The sequence below is a fragment of the Microcaecilia unicolor genome, chromosome 6 (assembly GCF_901765095.1).
Source record: "Microcaecilia unicolor chromosome 6, aMicUni1.1, whole genome shotgun sequence".
NCBI classification, from domain to species: Eukaryota; Metazoa; Chordata; class Amphibia; order Gymnophiona; family Siphonopidae; genus Microcaecilia; species Microcaecilia unicolor.
The window spans coordinates 97,390,489-97,409,587 of NC_044036.1; the positions used below are offsets into that span (position 1 = coordinate 97,390,489).

At 47.9% G+C, this 19,099-nt stretch overlaps 1 protein-coding gene across 1 annotated transcript in view; it reads right to left on the reverse strand.

Moving 5' to 3' along the window:
• CEP350 (centrosomal protein 350) overlaps window positions 1-19,099 on the reverse strand; it is a 411,134-nt gene that overhangs the window by 46,288 nt on the left and 345,747 nt on the right. Inside the window, exons 34-35 of the mRNA XM_030208006.1 lie at window positions 16,944-19,003; window positions 13,164-13,562 (exon numbers count right to left, since the gene is read on the reverse strand). Of these exons, the coding sequence (XP_030063866.1) occupies window positions 13,164-13,562; window positions 16,944-19,003 (2,459 nt within the window). The remainder of the gene's footprint in view (window positions 1-13,163; window positions 13,563-16,943; window positions 19,004-19,099) is intronic.

The window sequence follows — 19,099 nt, forward strand, 5'->3', positions numbered from 1 at the left end:
GGAAGTATTGGGATGTGAGTATATGCATCCTTTAAGTCCAGAGAGCACAGTCAATCATTTTCCAGAATCACTGGGAGAAGGGTGCCCAGGGAAACCATCCTGAATTTTTCTCGGACTAGGAATTTGTTCAGGGCCCTTAGGTGTAGGATGGGACACATCCCCCCTCCTTTTTTCTCCTGTACAAGAAAGTACCTGGAATAGAATCCCTGAACTTCTTACCCTGGTGGAACAGGTTTGACTGCATGGGCCTTCATAAGAGCGGAGAGTTCCTCTGCAAGAACCTGCCCTGTGCTGACAGCTGAATAAATGCGTTCTTGATGGGCAATTTAGAGGTTTTGGGAACCAACTGAGCGCATATCCAAGAAGGACTATTTGAAGAACCCAACGGTCAGAGGTTATAAGGGACCACCTTTCATGGAAAACTTCAGCCTCTCTCTGACCGGCAAGTTGTCTGGGATGGACACTTTTACTGTGGCCATGCTCTGCTGAAGCCAGTCAAAAGCTTGTTCCTTGCTTTGACTGGGGAGCAGCAGGAGCCTTAGGTGCACGCTGCTGATGTGAACGAGTGCGCTGGGGATGAGCTTGAACAGGCTGGCGAGCCGAGGGGTTGTACCTATGCTTCTGATAGTAATATGTACTCCTCCTTGGTTTGCAAAAAGTCCTCCTAGCTGTGGAGGAAGATGCAGAAGGCACCCGGTGGAAGAGATGGTATCAGTATGTTTTTTGATTTGGTCAGCGACCTCCTCAACTTTCTCTCCTAAAAGGTTATCCCCCCCCCCCCCCCCCCTTGGCATGGGGCATCAGCCAACCTCTGTTGAACGGAATGTTCCAGGTCAAAAACATGCAGCAATGAGAGTGCACATTGCTATACTCTGAGCAGAGATCCTGGATGCCACATCAAGTGTTGTAAGTGTCCCTGGCCAAGAACTTTCGACACGTCTTCTGCTGCTTGACCAACTTGCGAAGTGACTCGGCCTGCTCCAGAGGCAGCATCTCAGCCAGGTCTGACACTTGTGCCCTGAGTTTTGCAAGTGGATGCTCATGAAGAGCTGGTACAAATGTATACGGGAGAGGAGAATTGAAGCCTGGTACATCTTCCTCCCAAAAGAATCCACAGTTCTAGTTTCTCTACCTGGGGCTGCTGAGGCATAGTCCCTGGAATTCCTGGCCCTTTTGAGAGTGGATTCCACCACCATGGAATTGTGAGGCAACTAAGGCTTATCAAAACCAGGTGCACTGTGGATCCCATACTGGGTATCAATCTTCTTGGGCATGCCCGGGACCAATAAAGGGGACTCCCAGTTCCTAGCAAGGACTTCCTAGAGTACCTGTGGAGAGGAACAGTCACAGCCTCCCTAGGAGGTGATGTGTAGTCCAGGACCTTGAGCATCTTGGCCCTGGGCTCGTCCTCCACTTCCAAAGGAAAGAGAATAGCATCAGTCATTTCCTTAACAAAAGAAGGGAATGAAAGGCTCTACAGAGGAGACTTTCTCCTTTCAGGTGGAGGGGAGGGTCCAGAAGGAATTCCATAGGACTCGTCAAAGGAAAAGTACCTTGGATCCTCCTCTGAATCCCATAAGCGCTCCTTTTTGATGTCAGACAATACTTCCTGATGGGAGTGTCGAGACCGAACCTGCCTCGACGTGGAGGAACCATGCTCTCGAGAACAGCGTTGAGAAGTCGGTTCCCGCCTCAACTCCAGCGAAGCTTCCTTCACCGATGTCAAAAAGTGCTGACTTGGGTGGCAGTTGACACCAGAGCCGCATGCGGCATTGGTGTCAGAGGTCACACCGCAGGCTGAGGGCCAAGTGGGTCCGCAACAGTAGGCAAGGTAGGCGCAAGCACCCCCAATGCCAATGCAACCTGTTGCATGATGCCACCCGGCAGTTCAGGGAGCAAGGCCCTGCCCGGATGCACTCATCAAAGGCCGGCACCGGGAAAGGCTGGGGTGCTGACTCAAGCACAGGCTGCAGAATTGCTGGTGTTGATGCAGGAGCTGGGTCTTGGCTGCTAGGAGACCGGCACATTGCCACCTCCTGTATGGAGGGGGAGCGGTCCTCCCGGTGCCGACACATCTCGGGTGACAAATCCTTCGACACCCAGGAGCACCTGGCACCATGCGTCGAGAGCGACTGATGATGATGCTTCTTAGCCTTCGCCCTAAGCATGTCACCAAGGCTTCTTAGCCTTCGCCCAAAGCATGTCACACCAAGGCTCCTCAGTGCCAATGAGGATGACATCGAATTCACACATCGCTTCGGGGTCTGTTTTGACAATGGATGGTCCTGTGGGACCTGCACAGGAGGTAGGCCTTGGGGCAGTTGGAGACTCACTCGATGCTTCACTGCTCACAGTGCGTAAGGGTCTAACAGCAGCCATACTTACCAATGCCAGTAGGATGCTCGACGTCGAGGAACCAGACTTGGCTCCAAAAGTCTTCTCAGTTAAGCATCTCTGGAAATCTGGGTCCTCTTCTTCATGCAAAGACAGATAACACAGTTAGTGGGGATATGGCTGGGCCCAAGATAATGCAGATACCAAGAATGGGTGTCTTTCCCAGAAGAGTGTCCGATTGCACTGGGTACAGTGATTAAAGCCATTGTGAACTTTCGTGGATGTGGACATAGACATGGAAGGAAAAACTTCCTCGGCTAAATTAAACAAATCGATGGTGCATGAAAAAGTGGCAAGGCACGACAGAAAAAGAAAGGGAAAGTTCCTGGCCGTGGTCAAGGCCTAAAAGCGGCTTAATGATGATGAAAATAAAGGAAACTTAAACCCGAGGAAAAAGAACTACAAGCTTAAAGGAAAACAAAGAAAGGATGTTCCACAACAGGAACACAATAATGGAGAAAAAGACGGATGAAAAATAGCCAAAACCCAAAAAAGCTCTTTAGAATCGAGCAGTATCAGGAGACAGCAAAATAACATGCACTCTCTTCACCATGGTAGAAAAAAACTGAGACCGCGTTCGTGCGGCAGGTGAGAAGGTACTCACACATACACATTGAAGCATATCTCATGCTCCACAGAGCTCTGCTTTAACTTTTGCATCAACCACTCGTGAGAATCTATAAGACTGGTTGTCTTTGGAGAAAGAAAAAATACCCCCCCCCCCCCCCCACCAAACAGGCAGCACTTTTTTTTTCCTGAGGCCAACTACAGGCAGCACTCTCCCCCAATCCCCACCACCTTACAGGCAGCACTTTTTTTTTTACTCTTCTTCCCCAGAGGCAACACTTACCCCTCAGGCATAACTGTTTTCCTCTTGGCCCCCTACACTGACAGCTCTTTCTCCAGGGGCGGCTCATGGCAATTTGCTGCCTGAGGCAAGGGATGAGGTGGCATCCCCCCAGGTACTCAAAAGCGAGGGCCCCTTGAAAACTCTGATCAGGAAGGAAGGTGAGGAGGTCCTCTCATTCTAAATACAGTGCAATCCGCTTAAGTGCAAGGGTCGGGGACCAAAGAAATGCATGCAGTTAACTGGAACGTGCACTTAACTGTTGTGACCCAAAGAAGCTTGACATCTGATAAACATATGTACAGTACTGTTTATTATTATACGTACAGTATACAGTCTCCGTTAACTGACGTTTGGCTTACTTGAAGTAATCAGTTATAGCCCTCTGTACACTATTGGGTCTGTGAGTCCCATAGACTACATCTTCCAGACGTAAAAACTGTCATAGCACTGACATCCAGTGGCCTCCAGATAGGCTTGAGACTCTCCAGCGCTCTTGCAAAAGTGACAGGAGGAGGTTGTTGAATTTCATCAGCATGTGCCTCGCTGCTCATTTCATCATCTGTTTCATCAGCCGTTGTTGCCTGCGTGTAGGCACATATCTCAACATCAGTGCTGTCATCAGCTGTTTGTAGATCGTAATCAACAGCTCCTCTTCAGTAAAACCAGCTGGGATGTCAAGAACCTGGTCATCTGACGCGTTTGCAACAGCTGCATCTTTCTCATCCCTCTCCACATCCTTCATAAAGCTTGCCCGCATGTAGCAGTTCACAATGGTTGCCTGTGTAACATGATTCCAGGCTTCTTTCTGCATATGTAGGGAATCCAACAGTGATAGATTACAAGCCAGTTCAACAGCACGTTTATCCTTGCCAGTCTGGTCATCCATAACGCTCATCAGACAATGTAGCACAAGAGCTCGATAATGTGGTTTGAAAGTGGCTATTATGCCCTGATCCATATGTTGGATCAGAGAGGTAGTGTTTGGTGGCAGGAAGACCACCTTGATGTTAGACAGCCTGACATCATCCCTGTGTGCAGCACAATTGTCACACAGCAACAAAATCTGACGCTTTTGTGCCCGCATTCTAGTGTCTAACTTCTTTAGTCACTGCTTCCAAATTTCCCCAGTCATCCATGAAATTGCGTTAGCCTCGTATGACACAGGAAGTTGCTTAACTTTCTTGAAGCAATGGGGCCGTTTGCTCTTTCCAATGACGAGGGGTACCAATTTCTCACTCCCATCCATATTGCAGCAAAGGAGGATCGTCAGTCGGTCCTTCAACGTTTTACCTCCAGTAGTTTCGGCATGTTTGAATGTAAGTGTTCCATCAGGAATCGCTCGCCAGTAGAGACCGTTTTTGTCAGCATTGAAAATGTCACAAGGTGCAAATTCGTTCAAGATGGTAGGAAGAACTGAAACAACCCAATTTTCAGCACCAAAGTCATCAGCGTCTTGTTTCCCACCATGCTGTTTCTTGCATTTTATGTTGTTCCTCTCCTTCCATCTTTCCAACCACCCAACAGTGGCTTTGAATTCAGTTAGTCCAAGATTTTCAGCTAGCTGGTTAGCTTTCTCCATAAGCAGTGGACCACTGACAGCAAACTGTCTGCTCCTGACTCGAGAAAACCACCGAAGAAGAACATCTTCTACCTCAGCTTTTCCCGCCCTTTTACGTTTCCTGTGTGGATTTGTATTGTTTTGCCAGTCTTCCAGAAGCTGATCTTTCTGCTTCAAGACACATGAAATTTGACTAGGATCGACACCATATTCTTTAGCAAGGGAAGATTAGGTTCTTACCTTGGTAATTTTCTTTCCTTTAGTCATAGCAGATGAAGCCATTACGTATGGGTTGTGTCCATCAACCAGCAGGGAGAGATAGAGAGCACTCAACTTTCACAGTGCCGCCTGGCCAGCTAGCTCCACTGCCCCTTCAGTATTTGAAGCTTCCAAAGCAGTATGGCAAACCTCAATGGGAATAACATGAGCTTTCCTCACAGTGAACGATGGCCCCATAACAAGGGCATGAACTCAAAAAGGAGGGAATGAACACATCCTCCTGGAGGGAATGAACTCGTCCTTCTTATTGTATAACTGGAGGGGATACACGCAACCTCCTGGAGGGAATAAACTCATCCTCCAAAAAATAAACTGGAGGGAATGGACTCATCCTCCTATAAGTGAACAGGAATCCTGAAGACTGTTTTCCAACTTTCTCCCAAGAAAGGAACTTCAGGAAACAAGAACAGAACCTGAAACAGATTCACAGCATACAGACAATCATACAGGGAGGGCTCATGGCTTCATCTGCTATGAATAAAGGAAAGAAAATTACCAAGGTAAGAACCTAATTTCCCTTCCTTGTCATCAAGCAGATGAAGCCATTACGTATGGGATGTATCAAAGCAATCCCTATATAGGGTGGGTATAAGCCACACCACGCGCTAGCACTTGTGCTCCAAAACGCGCATCCCTCCTAGCAGCCACATCCAGCCTGTAATGTCGGGCAAAAGAGAGCTTAGAAGCCCATGTTGCTGCACTGGATATCTCTTGAAGAGAGAGTGCTCCAGTTTCAGCCCAAGAGGAAGAAATCGCTCTGGTAGAATGCGCCTTAAAGGCTACAGGCGGAGACCGGCTGGCAAGCAGATAAGCTGAAAAGATAGTTTCTTTGAGCCAGCGGGCAACAGTGGCTTTAGACGCTGGAGACCCTCCGCAAGGACCTGATAGCAACACAAACAAATGATCAGAGGTCCTGAAAGAGTTAGTAACTCGCAGATACTGCAGCAGAGTCCTGCGCACATCCAACAGGTGCAACTGCCCAAAAGATTCTGGAAACTCCTCCTTATCAAAGGAGGGCAAGAAAATAGGCTGGTTTAGGTGAAACGCTGAAACCACCTTAGGCATGAAGGAAGGTACGGTCTGAACCGTGACCCCGGACTCTGAGAATTGCAGAAATGGGTCTCTACAGGACAGCGCCTGGAGCTCTGACACCCGTCTCGCCGAAGTAATGGTCACAAGAAAAATGGCCTTTAGTGTCAAATCTTTCTCCGATGCTCGACGAAGCGGCTCAAAAGGAGAAGCCTGCAGGGCCTTCAAAACTAGCCCCAGGTTCCAAGCTGGACAGGGTGCTCGCACGGGAGGCCAGAGCCGAAGCACCCCTCTAAGAAACAGTGCCACATCTGGATGAGCAGCTAAAGACACGCCTTCAACCTTACCATGAAGGGAGGCCAACGCTGCCACTTGCACCCGCAGGGAATTATAGGCCAAGCCTTTTGTACACATCCTGCAAAAAGTCCAGAATCAGCAAGGAACAGGAGCCCGCATGGGTGTGGATCGCTTTTGAAGCACACCAAGACTCAAACTGGGCGCCAAATCCTGCATAAGCCCGGAAGTGGAATGCTTGCGGGCCTGCAGGAGAGTGGAAATGACTGTGTTTGAATAGCCTTTGTCCTTCAATTGCGCCCTCTCAATCGCCATGCCATAAGACCAAAGCGGCAGGTGTCCTCCATGGCTACCGGGCCCTGTGACAACAGGTTCGGTACCAGAGGTAAAGGAAGGGGAGCCTCCACTAGCATCTGTCGGAGGTCCGTATACCAAGGCCTCCTGGGCCAATCCGGGGCGATGAGGACCACTTCTCCTGAGTGCAGTTGAATCCGCAGGAGCACGCGCCCTATCAAGGGCCACGGAGGGAACACATATAGAAGGCCCGGAGGCCAGGGCTGAGTCAAGGCATCCAACCCTGCCGAGCGAGGATCTCTCCGTCTGCTGAAGATGCACAGGACTTTGGCATTTGAACTTGTCGCCATAAGATCTATCACGGGCTTGCCCCATTTGGCACATATCTGCAGGAATACTTCGTCTGCTAGTTCCCATTCTGCTGGATCGATCTGATGCCTGCTTAGATAATCGGCTTGCACGTTGCTCTGACCTGCAATGTGAGCTGCCGACAGAAACTGAAGATGCAGCTCGGCCCAGTGGCAAATCTGTTCGGCCTGCGCGGCCAGTGCTCTGCACTGAGTGCCGCCTTGTCGATTTATATAGGCCACTGCTGTCGTGTTGTCCGACATCACTCTGACAGCCAATCCTTCCAGGGTCACTTGAAAGGCCAGAAGAGCCAGAAACACCGCTTTCAACTCTAGGCGGTTGATGGACCACTCCGACTCCTCGGGTGTCCATAGACCCTGGGCATGCTTCCCCTTGCAATGTGCGCCCCAGCCCTTCAGGCTGGCATCTTTCACTACTAGACACCAATTGGGGAGCACCAGCGGCATTCCTCGCCGCAGCATGCTGTCTGAGAGCCACCACTCCATGCGAGTCGGTCCGCAGGTGAGCCAAGAAAGTCTGCATTGATAAGCCTGAGAAACTGGAGACCATCTTTGAAGTAGGGAATACATCTAGAGGTCTCAGGTGCGCTCTTGCCAGGGCACACACCTTCCAACGTGGCTGTTATCGATCCCAGCAGCTGGACAATGTCCCAAGCTCGGGGGCGGGGCATCCTCAGGAGCAGACGGACCTGATTCTGAAGCTTGCAACCGCCTTAGCTCGGGTAGGTATACATAGCCCGAGTCTGTGTCAACCTGGCCGCAAAATATACTAGAGATTGCGAGGGGGTCAGGTGACTTTTGGCCAGATTGACGACCCAGCCTAAAGATTGAAGTACTGAGACCACTCTGGCTGTAGCTTGATAGCTCTCTGGTAAAGAGTCTGCTCTGATGAGCCAGTCGTCTAGGTGCGGGTGAACCCTGATACCTTCTCACCTGAGAAAAGCAGCTACTACCACCATTACCTTCGAAAAGGTTCGGGGAGCTGTGGCGAGGCCAAAAGGCAAGGCCCGGAACTAGAAATGTTTTCCAACACCGCAAACCTCAGAAACTTCTGGTGCGGGGGCCAAATTTGGTATGTGCAAGTAAGCTTCTTTCAGGTCCAGAGACGTGAGAAACTCTCCTGGCTGTAACCGCCGCAATGACGGAGCGCAGGGTTTGCCATGTGAAAAATGCTGCACTCTTAAGGACTTGTTTAGCTCTTTCAAGTCCGAATAGGGTGAAAAGACCACCTTTTTGCGGCACCACAAAGTAGATGGAGTATCGCCGTAGCCGTGTTCGGCGGGAGTACTGGGGACACTGCCCCTAACTGAATCAGACCTTGCAAAGTCTTCCTCTAACCGCCGCCCGTTTGGCGGCAGAACCGCATTGGACTCCACAACACGTCTCTTACTGGGGCATTGAATTCTATTCTGTATCTATCTCTGATCAGGTCCAGAACCCACTGATCTGAGGAAATATTGGCCCACTCCTTGGCAAAGAGGGAAAGACGTCCTCCAATGACAGGAAGCAAGGAGGGGGCCGGCGCACCATCATTGAGAGGGTCGCCCCTGAACTCCAGCCCTAGAGCCGGTGGCTGCGGAAATGCTTGTCCGAGCGAAAGGAGTTCCTCTGCTGAAAACGGGCACGAGAAGTGAACCCCAGCAGAACGCCCCGGGCGGTACCTTCTAGCTTCAACAGAAGCGAGGTCTATAAGAGGAGTGGACCGCCTGGCCCTTGGAGGAAGGCCTCGGCCTATCTTTGGGCAAGCGCTGGGGATTAGGATCTCCCACGCCTTTAACAATTTTCCTCCAACTCCTCACCAAATAGGAGAAAGGCCTTGAAAGGGCAACTTCACCAACCTTTGCTTAGAGGCCATGTCCGCTGCCCAATGTCATAGCCAAAGAAGATGGCGAGCCGCCACTGCTACTGCCATTTGTTTAGCCGAAGCTCTGACAACATCATAAAGGGCATCAGCCAAAAGGACAAGGCTGACTCCATCCGCGGAGCCACATCCGAGAAGGGTCTCCGCTCCATCTCCGGGCTGTTCCACTGCCTGTTGCAGACCACGCCAGGCAGGCTCTAGCAGCATAACAACTGCATGCAAACGCCCGAACAGTAAGACCTGCAATTTCAAAGGACCGTTTAAGTGCTGCTTCCAGCCTACGGTCTTGTATATCCTTCAGGGAAACTCCTCCTTCCACAGGAAGGGTAGTTCTCTTTGTCACCGCAGTGACTAGGGCATCTACTTTAGGCATTGCAAAGTGAGCCAAATGCTCCTCACGCAGAGGGTATAATTGCCCCATAGCCCTGGAAACTTTCAAAGGTCCCTCGGGGTCAGCCCACTGAACAGAAATAAGCTCTTGGATGGAGTCATGCAAAGGAAAGGCTCGAGCAGGCTTTTTGTTACAAGCCATCCTAGGATTCACAGAGGAGGCCGCGCCACTGTCAGGCTCTTCAATAGAAAGGACCTGTAGGGCATCTGAAATAAGCGCTGGCAGCTCATCACGGTGGAAAATCCTCACTGCGGTGGGATCATCCAGATCCTGTGGTAATTCTGCACCTGACTCTGGCTCCTCAGACCACGAAGGCCTGCCAGAACTCTCCGAATCCTCACAGCCCGACCACGGGGGGGGGGGGGGGGGGGGGGGAGGGGGGGGGGGAAGGAGGTGCACCACAATCTGAAGGGGAATTAGCCCTTCTACGCTTTTCTTTATGCCAATTATCAGGGAAAATAGCCTCAGCAGGAAGTCCAGGCCAGAATCCATCTGGGGGGGGGGGGGGGGGGGCAATAGAAGGGGTCTCATATGACTCTTGAGGGACAGCTCTTTTCAGCATGTATGCTTTATGCAATAATAACACAAAATCAGGGGAGGAAAAACTCGCCCTGGGCACCCAGATCCCGTCCGGCTAGCGCTTCCCTGAATAGCCTCAATTCGAGGTCCCCCCCCCCCCCCCCGGGCTCAGGGCTCTCCGTCTCTACGGAGGCCGCGCCATGCAGAGAAAGCAAAATGGCGTCTGCTGCCAGCTCTGAGCGGGAAGAATCATTGCTCGCCATGCTCGGGCCGGCTCTTACGCCTGTACAGCACGATTTACAGAGCCCCGCTGCTGATTTGCGCTTGCCACACCGGGAACAGCGCTTTACATACTCTGCAGCCATCGCTGAAGATGGCGGGAAAAATCAAAATGGCGGTTTCACGCCAAAAACGCCCTAATCGCGGGCCCACCTCGTAGGAGTTAGAAAACACTCTTACCTCACCAGACCGAGTATCACAGCTCTGGTCCCATAGAAGAATCAAAAGAAAACCTCTGTTCCAACGTCTCTGCGCCAAAGCGCGACACGACTGTTTTTTGTTTGTTTTTTTTTAATGCTGTGAGGAAAGCAGAGGTAATAAGAACTCCGGAGGCTCAGATGAGTGGGAAAGGCAGGGAAAGGCGAACCAATATGCCTGCATCCACTGACAGTGGGAAAGGACAGGGAAAAGCAAGCTAATGTGTCCACATCCATGGGGGCATGGGTAAGGCAGGGAAAGGGCTAACCTATGTGCCTTCAAAGTGAAGCTGCTATAGCCTCCAACACCCCGGCTAACAACTGGCAAGCCAGGAGCCACCCCCAGGCAGATTTTTGATGGAGCTCGAAGAAGCTGCAGCCACCCTGCTTGGGGAGACAGAGAATACTGAAGAGGCAGTGGAGCTAGCTGGCCAGGAGGCACTGTGAAAGTTGAGTGCTCTCTATCTCCCCCTGCTGGTTGATGGACACAACCCATACGTAATGGCTTCATCTGCTTGATGACACGGAATAGGTGCTTGACTTTGTTTGTTTTCTAATTTTTTAACAACTTCTATTCGTTCAGCCAGTGTTAAAGTCTTACAGTTCTGCTGCGACGATGACTCCTCCAGTGTACACTCTAATAACATTCTTTCGCTTAGTCTGCCTGTGGCAGTAAAAGGGGCGGTAAATTTGAAATCTTGTTGGATGTCACGCGCCAATCGGCTTCCATATTCCGTGCGTGCGCTTATGTGGAGTCTTTCCTGCAGAGGAGCAGTCTTAAACCATGCATATAAGCGAATCTTGCACTTATCAGTGGTGCGCTAAACTGAAGTTTTTCCCCATAGAAATTGATGGCGCCAAAAACGGGACCGAATTAAGGCATGCAGTTAAACAGAGCATGCGCTTATCCGACGTGCACTTAAATGGAGTGCACTGTACTAGTCAGGCTGTTGTCCCAAGAAAAAAAAAAAGAATGCAAGTTATATTCTTATGCAATAAAAAAAAACAAAACCCTGCCAACACTGGTTATGGTCAACAGAATTACTTGAGTTAAATTATGTTGCCTGGAACTCTAATATAAAAAAAAATATTGACCCCTGACTCTGCATTGTCAGTGTTAAATGTAAGCATATATTCTGCATCCACAGGAGCCTTCCTCATGCAACAATGGGTGCAAAACTGGGGTATTTCCACATAGAATTCACAATACAAAATAAAGTCTGATTCCGATTTCACCTCAGTATCACCAACATAATCCCTCTCCAGTAGCAGACGTACTGGGCCCAATATTCAGCCAGTGGCAGCCAGTGTTTTGCTGACCGCTGCCAGCTTTATTCCTAGGTATTCAAAACCAGGCCATGTCCAGCACTGAATATCCAGGCATACGTGGCTGGATAAAGCATAGCAAGTTAAGTGTGATGTTCAGCATTTAACTAGCTAGGATGATACTGCACCTCGCTCTTCCCCTCCCCAGAGCCAGCATTTCCCCAACCTCCTCTCTCCATGTGTCCTCTCTTTCTCCTCCCATGGATCCAGCTTCTTTCTTCCCCAGCATTTCATCCTAGCTCTTGCTTCCCCCTTGCCCTTCAGACTGGCATCTCTCCTGGCCCTTTTATCCCCCCCATCCGCAGGCGCACATCTTTCTCTCTCTGCTTCCATACCCTGTGAGGACAGCTAGTATTGCTCCCCTTCCTCTCTTCACCCCCCTTCCCCCAATGCTGCAGTTCTCCAAACTTGTAGGCCGCACTAGTGATGTAAGCGCTGCTTTCGGCCTGCCCTGAAAGCCTTCTCTTTACAGCCATTTCCTGTTCCTGTGTAGGTGGGCCACTGTACAGAGGCGGCTTCTGGGCAGGCTGAAGGCAGCGCTCACATTGCTGATGCTGCCGGCAGCCTGTAAGTTTGGAGGATTGCAGTGTGGAGGGAGGGGGGGAGAGAGAAGAGGAGGAAGACTGATGCGGACCCCATGGGGGAGTGGAAGAGAGACAGGTGCCACAAGAAAAAGAGGCGGCAAGCTGTTTGGGGGAGGGCAATGACCCCTTGCCCTCCTCAAACTACACCCATACTAAGAACCATTTGGAGAGGAGGTTGAAAGAGTGAATACCTGTTTGGTGTATTACCACAGACTGTGAAAGAGTTGCATAGGAAACACTGGTGGTCCCCCTCTCCGCCCCACAACATGCTGTGGACCCACATTCAGAAGGAGCAAGCTAATTTTCATTTTAAAAGTGGTTTAACTGGGTTAGTAAAGCAGGGTTTAAAGAAAACGCCTCAGAAGTTCAACAGGTTCCTAAGAAGAACATGCCCCTTACCTATATTTTTTCTTCATTCAGGGGCAACAGATTATTGGTTACTGCAGAACTTTATGGGGGTAATTTTAGAAAGCTTTTCCATTTCTAAGGCTTACCATGCGGAAAATGGCTCTCAGAACTGTACGAGTGCATACGTACATACAAAGATTTACCTCCTTTTTCTTTCATATTTTGCACTTTGGTCAGTGATCTTGTAAATTGCTTTGATGTGTTAAACTATGGCAGGATAGAACATGTAAATAAGTAAATAAATATGCATTTTATTCCACCATAAAAGGTGCTCAGCAAAAGTACCTGTACTGCTACACTGATAAACACCCACAAAAACCCTAATTATTTATAAATAGCTATACTTACAATGTATAAACTCCTAAAAACAGAAGCCCTATAAAACATATTTATATTTTAGTTAAAGATCAGTGGAATCCAATTGAGATTTTAATTGCTCACCTCCTAACAGCACATTATTCACTGAATATTTAGATATGAATAAGCATTTTATGTCTCCCTCTTTACAGTTCTGCACACCTACATATCTTACCTCTTTATAGACTCGCTTGCCAATGCTCTCCACATCCTCCCCTTCGATGCTGTTTTCCAGGTAATCTGGAGGAATGCAGAGGCTCTGAATGTCATGACCTAGCTCCTTCCATTTCCATAGCTCCTCTGCAGCAGTATGCACCAGTTCTTCAACCTCTGTTGCAGTGTGGGGAACAGCAAGGCATGGCTCCTCATGAACCTTCAATGCTTTCTGCGTCTCTACCTTGGGCTTCAGATCTTCCAATGGCTTCTGCTGCACTTTGTGGATGCTCAGGCCAAAATCTTCATTAAACCAGTCCTGGTCATCTCCAAGAACACTTAGGAACTCTCTGCTGAGTTCCAGTTCTGCCAGACGCTTAGCGAGTTCTTCCTGTCCACTAGCCCCTAACACAGGGCTTTCCTAAAAACAGAACATGCAAATGGAGATGAAGTCATATGGTCAGACAAACAAGCAAAGGGAGTTAAGAGATGAAGTCTCATGGTCAGACAATCTCAATGTGTGCCACAGTGATATTTGCTGAATCAATTATTTATTTATTTATACTTCGCCTAATCTCTTGTACTATGGATACTGGTTTGGTGATCCTGTAGAGGTGGACACACGCTTTTGCCTGAGTCATGTCTAGGAAAGTTCCAATGAATTCCATTTGAGGTGAACAGCTTAAGATGGATTTTGGGTAATGTATGATAAAACCAACCCCTCAATGGTTTCACCCATTGATTGTTGAGCTCCTTCCTGAGAAGAGCTCTTGACCAGTCGATCGCCCGGACAGAGAAACATGTGCATTCTCAATTTGCAAAGATGTGCCACTACCATATGCAAACATATGTGGTACAACTCTGTTACTTCCTGTGATTTGGGTGTATCATTAAGAGAATACAAGCTTCCTTTAAGTCATAAAATATAGTCAATCTCCTTTTTGAAGGCAGGGAATCAAAGTATATAGGAAAAACATCTTGAACTCTTCTCAATTTATGCAAGACCCTAAGTTTTGGATGGAACTAAATCCTTCTGTTTTTATTTGGTGACCTCAGTTCCCCAGAACTCACTTGAGGGAGAGAATCTGCAAAATCTTATATTTTCTGTGTATGTAGCTAAAGGGTAGAGCTAGACACCGTTTATAACACTGGAGCACAAGTTTTCTAATGTATTTAGGAATTTTAAATTTTTTTTTTAAATATCCATCAACTGCATAAGACTCACCTTATTTTGAGCAAAAGGATTTTGCAGCAATTATCCATACAGTTGTTTCATCACAATGTAGACTATTTTAAAGCCTTATACATTGGACTAACATCAAAACAGGATGTTTACAGTGAATCCAGAATATAGATGCTCTGCTTTTTATACAAGCAAAATTAAGGGATCGTGTTACTCCTATCTTGCACTTTGTCCACGGGCTGCCAATAGCATAAAGGGTTCATTATGTCACTGCATAGCACTGTTCCTATCTACACATCTGATAGGCTGCTGTGGTATTATCTTAACTACTCCCTTATATTTCCAGGTGAAATGGCCTTTTGATCCTGTCTTCATCAATGGTTATGAGGTTTGTGAGAACTTGTGCAAGTGTCTTTTATTTCAACTATGAAGAAAAAACTATCATTATCTTTGTGGCTAAACTGATAAATTTAGGAGGGCTTTTAAAACATTTGCTCCCTACAGTCTGATGAGATGTGAAATGCTAATTCAGAGTGCTAGGCTGACTGTGTATAGAAGTTAAATGCGACGGACATTAGATCCTATTCCCCGATACTAATTTAGATGTTATTGCTGCAAATATATTATTGTTTGTTTATATTTGTGTTTGCTTTTTATGAATACTTTATATGGAACTGCCCTGAGCATCTCGAGAGGATGGGTTAAAAAACAAAACAAAATAAAATATATTACATAAAATGACTTGAATGTATTTGCTCATAAAGATCTAGTAAGAAAGCTATGAATGAAATAAGTGTAATATTCTAAAAAAACCTTCTTCTTTAGCAGGCTCACTGTACGAGCATCTTTCGAGCATCAGGAGTGCCAAACAGTGGGTTTCTGGCCACCTTGAAAACAGATTTGATCACTACCAAATGGTGCAGCAGCTGTTTTTCAAATTTGTGAGCCTTCTGGATTCTTCCCAAACTGTGGTTTGTGACCCCCAAATAGGGTCATAAAATCTGCATTTGGTATCACAGCCACGAAAGGAAGACAAAAAAAATCCAACTCAAATCATCGACCCAAGCAGGGATGCTGTAGCTAGGCCCAGTGGCGTTCCTAGGGGGGCTGACACCCGGGGCGGATCGCCGATGCGCCCCGCCCCCCCCAGGGTGCAGCGCCCCCCCTCGGTGAAAGAACCCCCCCCCCCCCCGGGTGCCCTCCGCTGGGGGGGGGGGGGGGGGGGGGGGTGTCACGCGCCTGCCGGGCTCTTCGTTTTCATGCTCCCTCTGCCCCGGAACAGGAGTAACCTGTTCCGGGGCAGAGGGAGCATGAAAACGAAGAGCCGACAGGCGCGCGCGGCGCGGCACCCCCCCCCCCCCCCCCCCCCCCCCCCCCAGCAGCATGCACCCAGGGCGGACCTCCCCCCCACCTTGGTACGCCACTGGCTAGGCCTATTCGGGCTCAAAGGGGTGGGGTGGGGATGAGGAGAATACAGCTACTTTGCAGCTAATGCTATACGAGGACCTGAAGCAGTGACATGGAGCTGTTTCTAGCCAGTTAAAAACACTTTGAATATTGACCCTTTAGAGGGTTTGTCTCTTTTGAGACATATTGAATATACCCTGTTTCCCCGAAAGTAAGACATCCCCCGAAAATAAGACCTAGTAGAGGTTTTCCTGAATTGGTAGATATAAGGTCTCCCCCAAAAGTAAGACCTAGCAAATTTTTGTTTGAAAGCAGGGCCGCTGAGAGCCGGACAAGGCCGCCCCCCCACCCGAGGTCGCCAGGCCCCCCCTCCACCCACCCTCTGTCGCTCCCGGAACTAACCTTAAACGCCTCCTTTCACCTTCGCAGCAAGCAGCAGCAGGGCAGACCTCTCCTTCCTTCCATGCCCCGCCCTTGCGAACATTACGTCAGGCGAGGGCGGGACACGGAAGGAAGGAGTGGCCTGCCCTGCTGCTGCTTGCTGCGAAGGTGAAAGGAGGCGTTTAAGGTTAGTTCCGGGAGCGACGGAGGGTGGGTGGGCCAACCACGATCCAACCCCGATGTTTCCCCAAAAAATAAGACAGCCCCTGAAAATAAGACCTAGCGCATTTTTGAGGGCAAAAATTAATATAAGACAGTGTCTTATTTTCGGGGAAACACGGTAGCTGAGGTAAAATCAAATGACTCAGTGATTGTAACCCAAAAAACAGTCCCAAACTTCCTTAGAGCACTGTATTATGCATCAATAGTGGACATGGAAAAATGAAAGAAAACTTAAGATACCTTGTTAAATTTGTGTGAAAAGCAAACAGACCTGTGTGTGAAAAGCAAGAAAATTTGTCAAGAAATCAAGAGCTATGAAGGAGATAAAAGGGACATGTCTCACTTGCTCCTTCGTAAAAACTAAAACTGAAGCAGCCTCATGCAACTCTACAATGCAGAAGTGCTGCACATGCATAATCAAAGTCAAAAGTTCCTTAAAATCATAAAGCTATGGGAAGATGTGCTCTGCCAGGCTCTATTCGGTGACAAAACCCCACTTGTGAGGACATATCCTGATAGAAAAAATAGTATCAATTTCATCAGATTAATTGGGTTCTTGTATCTAAACATTAAAAATGATTCATTAAAATTTGTGCCAATTGTACTCACTGGTCTGGGACACAGATCTGGAGAGGAAGCTTCTTCCTGCTCATCCTCTAATTCAGAGATGAGACATGGGCTCTGCAGTTTTGTGGCTGTTTCTTCTGGCACTGGCAACTGTTGGAGGGGTAGTCTAGGAAATGATTCTTGCTGCTGGTTTTCCTCCTTCTGCAATGCCTGATTATTAAGTATGATCTTTTCATTCCGCACCTTCTGAATTTCTTGCAGTTGTCCAACAGTGTCCTTTACAAAAGTCTGCAGGAGACTATCTGTTAATAGGCTGACTTTCTCCTTTTGGACAACAGATTTACCCTTTTCCTTCTGGGCCACGTGCAGTTCTTTTTCCAAAGTTGATGGCAAAGAAAGTAAGGCTTCTAACTGGTCCTTTTCTTTGGTCAACAGGTCCAGCAATGGAGTGGAAGGCTTTGTCATGACACCTGGGACTACTTTGTCAGCTTTTATCACCAAAGTCTGCTGCTTCTTCAACTTTTCAGTGGACAGTTTATCTAAATTATCCTCCAACATGATAGCTGATGAAGTTTCCAAACCACCAGCAACAACTGGCGCGAGGCCAATCTCATCTTTAACACTGTGACCTGGGGATTCTTGCTGTTGCTGATCTGTGATCAGCAACCCCACTACTGCATAAGCATCCTTGTTGTCATCCTTTGAACTGAACTCTCTATCAATACTTTCCACTAAAGGAGCATCTACAGAAATCAGGTCAACTGCAGCTTCTACATGGGAGTATTTCACAGTTGCATTTTCTCTAAGGCCGTCTTCATCCTTGCCTGGGATAGATTGCTTTTGGTCTTCCCACTCTTGACCTTGCTGAGGAAGCAGGGTATCATCAAAGAACAGATCTTCATCTGTCTCTGAGGAGGCAGCAAAGTAATCAGGGATATGGGAGATTTTGTGAGGTGGGGCAAAAATACCATGTTTTTCCTCGCAATCAAAGTACTTCACACCATCATAGGTCCCATTGTTGTTTCCTTCTGATTTATCTAGCTCTACACCTGCCCACACTCCTTTTGCAAACTGGGTAGCTCCTTTAAATCTTAACGTGCCAGGATGAAGATTGCTAACCAGGATTCTATCTCCAAGTTCAAAACCCTGCAGGCTATCTGCTTCCAACAGGGTGGTAGGAGATGGAGTAATAAAAGCTACAGGAATAGCACCATCCTGTACATCACAACGTTCTTTATCCTTCAAGAGCTCTGTGGGAGACTTGAGTTGCAGCAGCCTCTCAGAATGGACACTACTTGATACAGATGGATATTTTTCACTAAGATGCTCACTGATTTCATCATCACTGCCAAAGCTGGTAGATCTACTTCTTGGAGTTCTTATGCATGGGGATTTTTCTTTCATTGACTGCAATTTTCCATGGTCCCCAGCTTGCAATTCTATTTTTGTAGACATAGCAGATGAAGGTTCAAAATCGTCTTGGTAGATATCAGTCTGAGGGGTTGCTTCAAGTAAAGCTTCATTCCTGACAGAGAACATGTTGAAGTCTTCAGAATAAGAGTGTTCCCCTAACTGTGTCTGCCTGCTATGGCCATGAAGTGTTTCTTCTGAAAAAATATTATGATCATTACCTACATGCTCTGAACCTGTTTCATTCTTCTGAAGACTTTGAACATCCAAGTCAAGTACAACACTGTCCTGTGGTAGAATAGTTTTAGGGGGACATTTTTGCCCCTGGTCTAGTATCAATATAGGGTCAGATTTCAAAGAATCCTGATTATAAACATTTTCAACTTCAGAATCTTCTGATCTGCCATACTTTATTTCCTCTAGTATGTCAGATCTGTGACTGGATAAACCGTTCTCCTCACCTGACACCTCTTCCAACATACTTGTCAGGACTTCTATTATTTTGTCACTTCCCTGGAGGTTTTTGAGAATGGGTGAAGGTGGACTATCAAAGGTATCATTTATGTTGGTTTTGGATTGTACTGGCGATTTATGGACAGGAGAATGACTGCGTGAAGACTCCTCTGCAGTGATTTCTGGACGGATTGATTTTTTCACACTCAAAGACAGTGAATTTTCAGGGCTCAGTGACACTGTAGCACAAAAAAAAAGCAATGAAAATACAGTATTTTAGAATACATTATAATCACACCACAATGACTCATCAGGACTGGGCAGTGAGGGAGCAG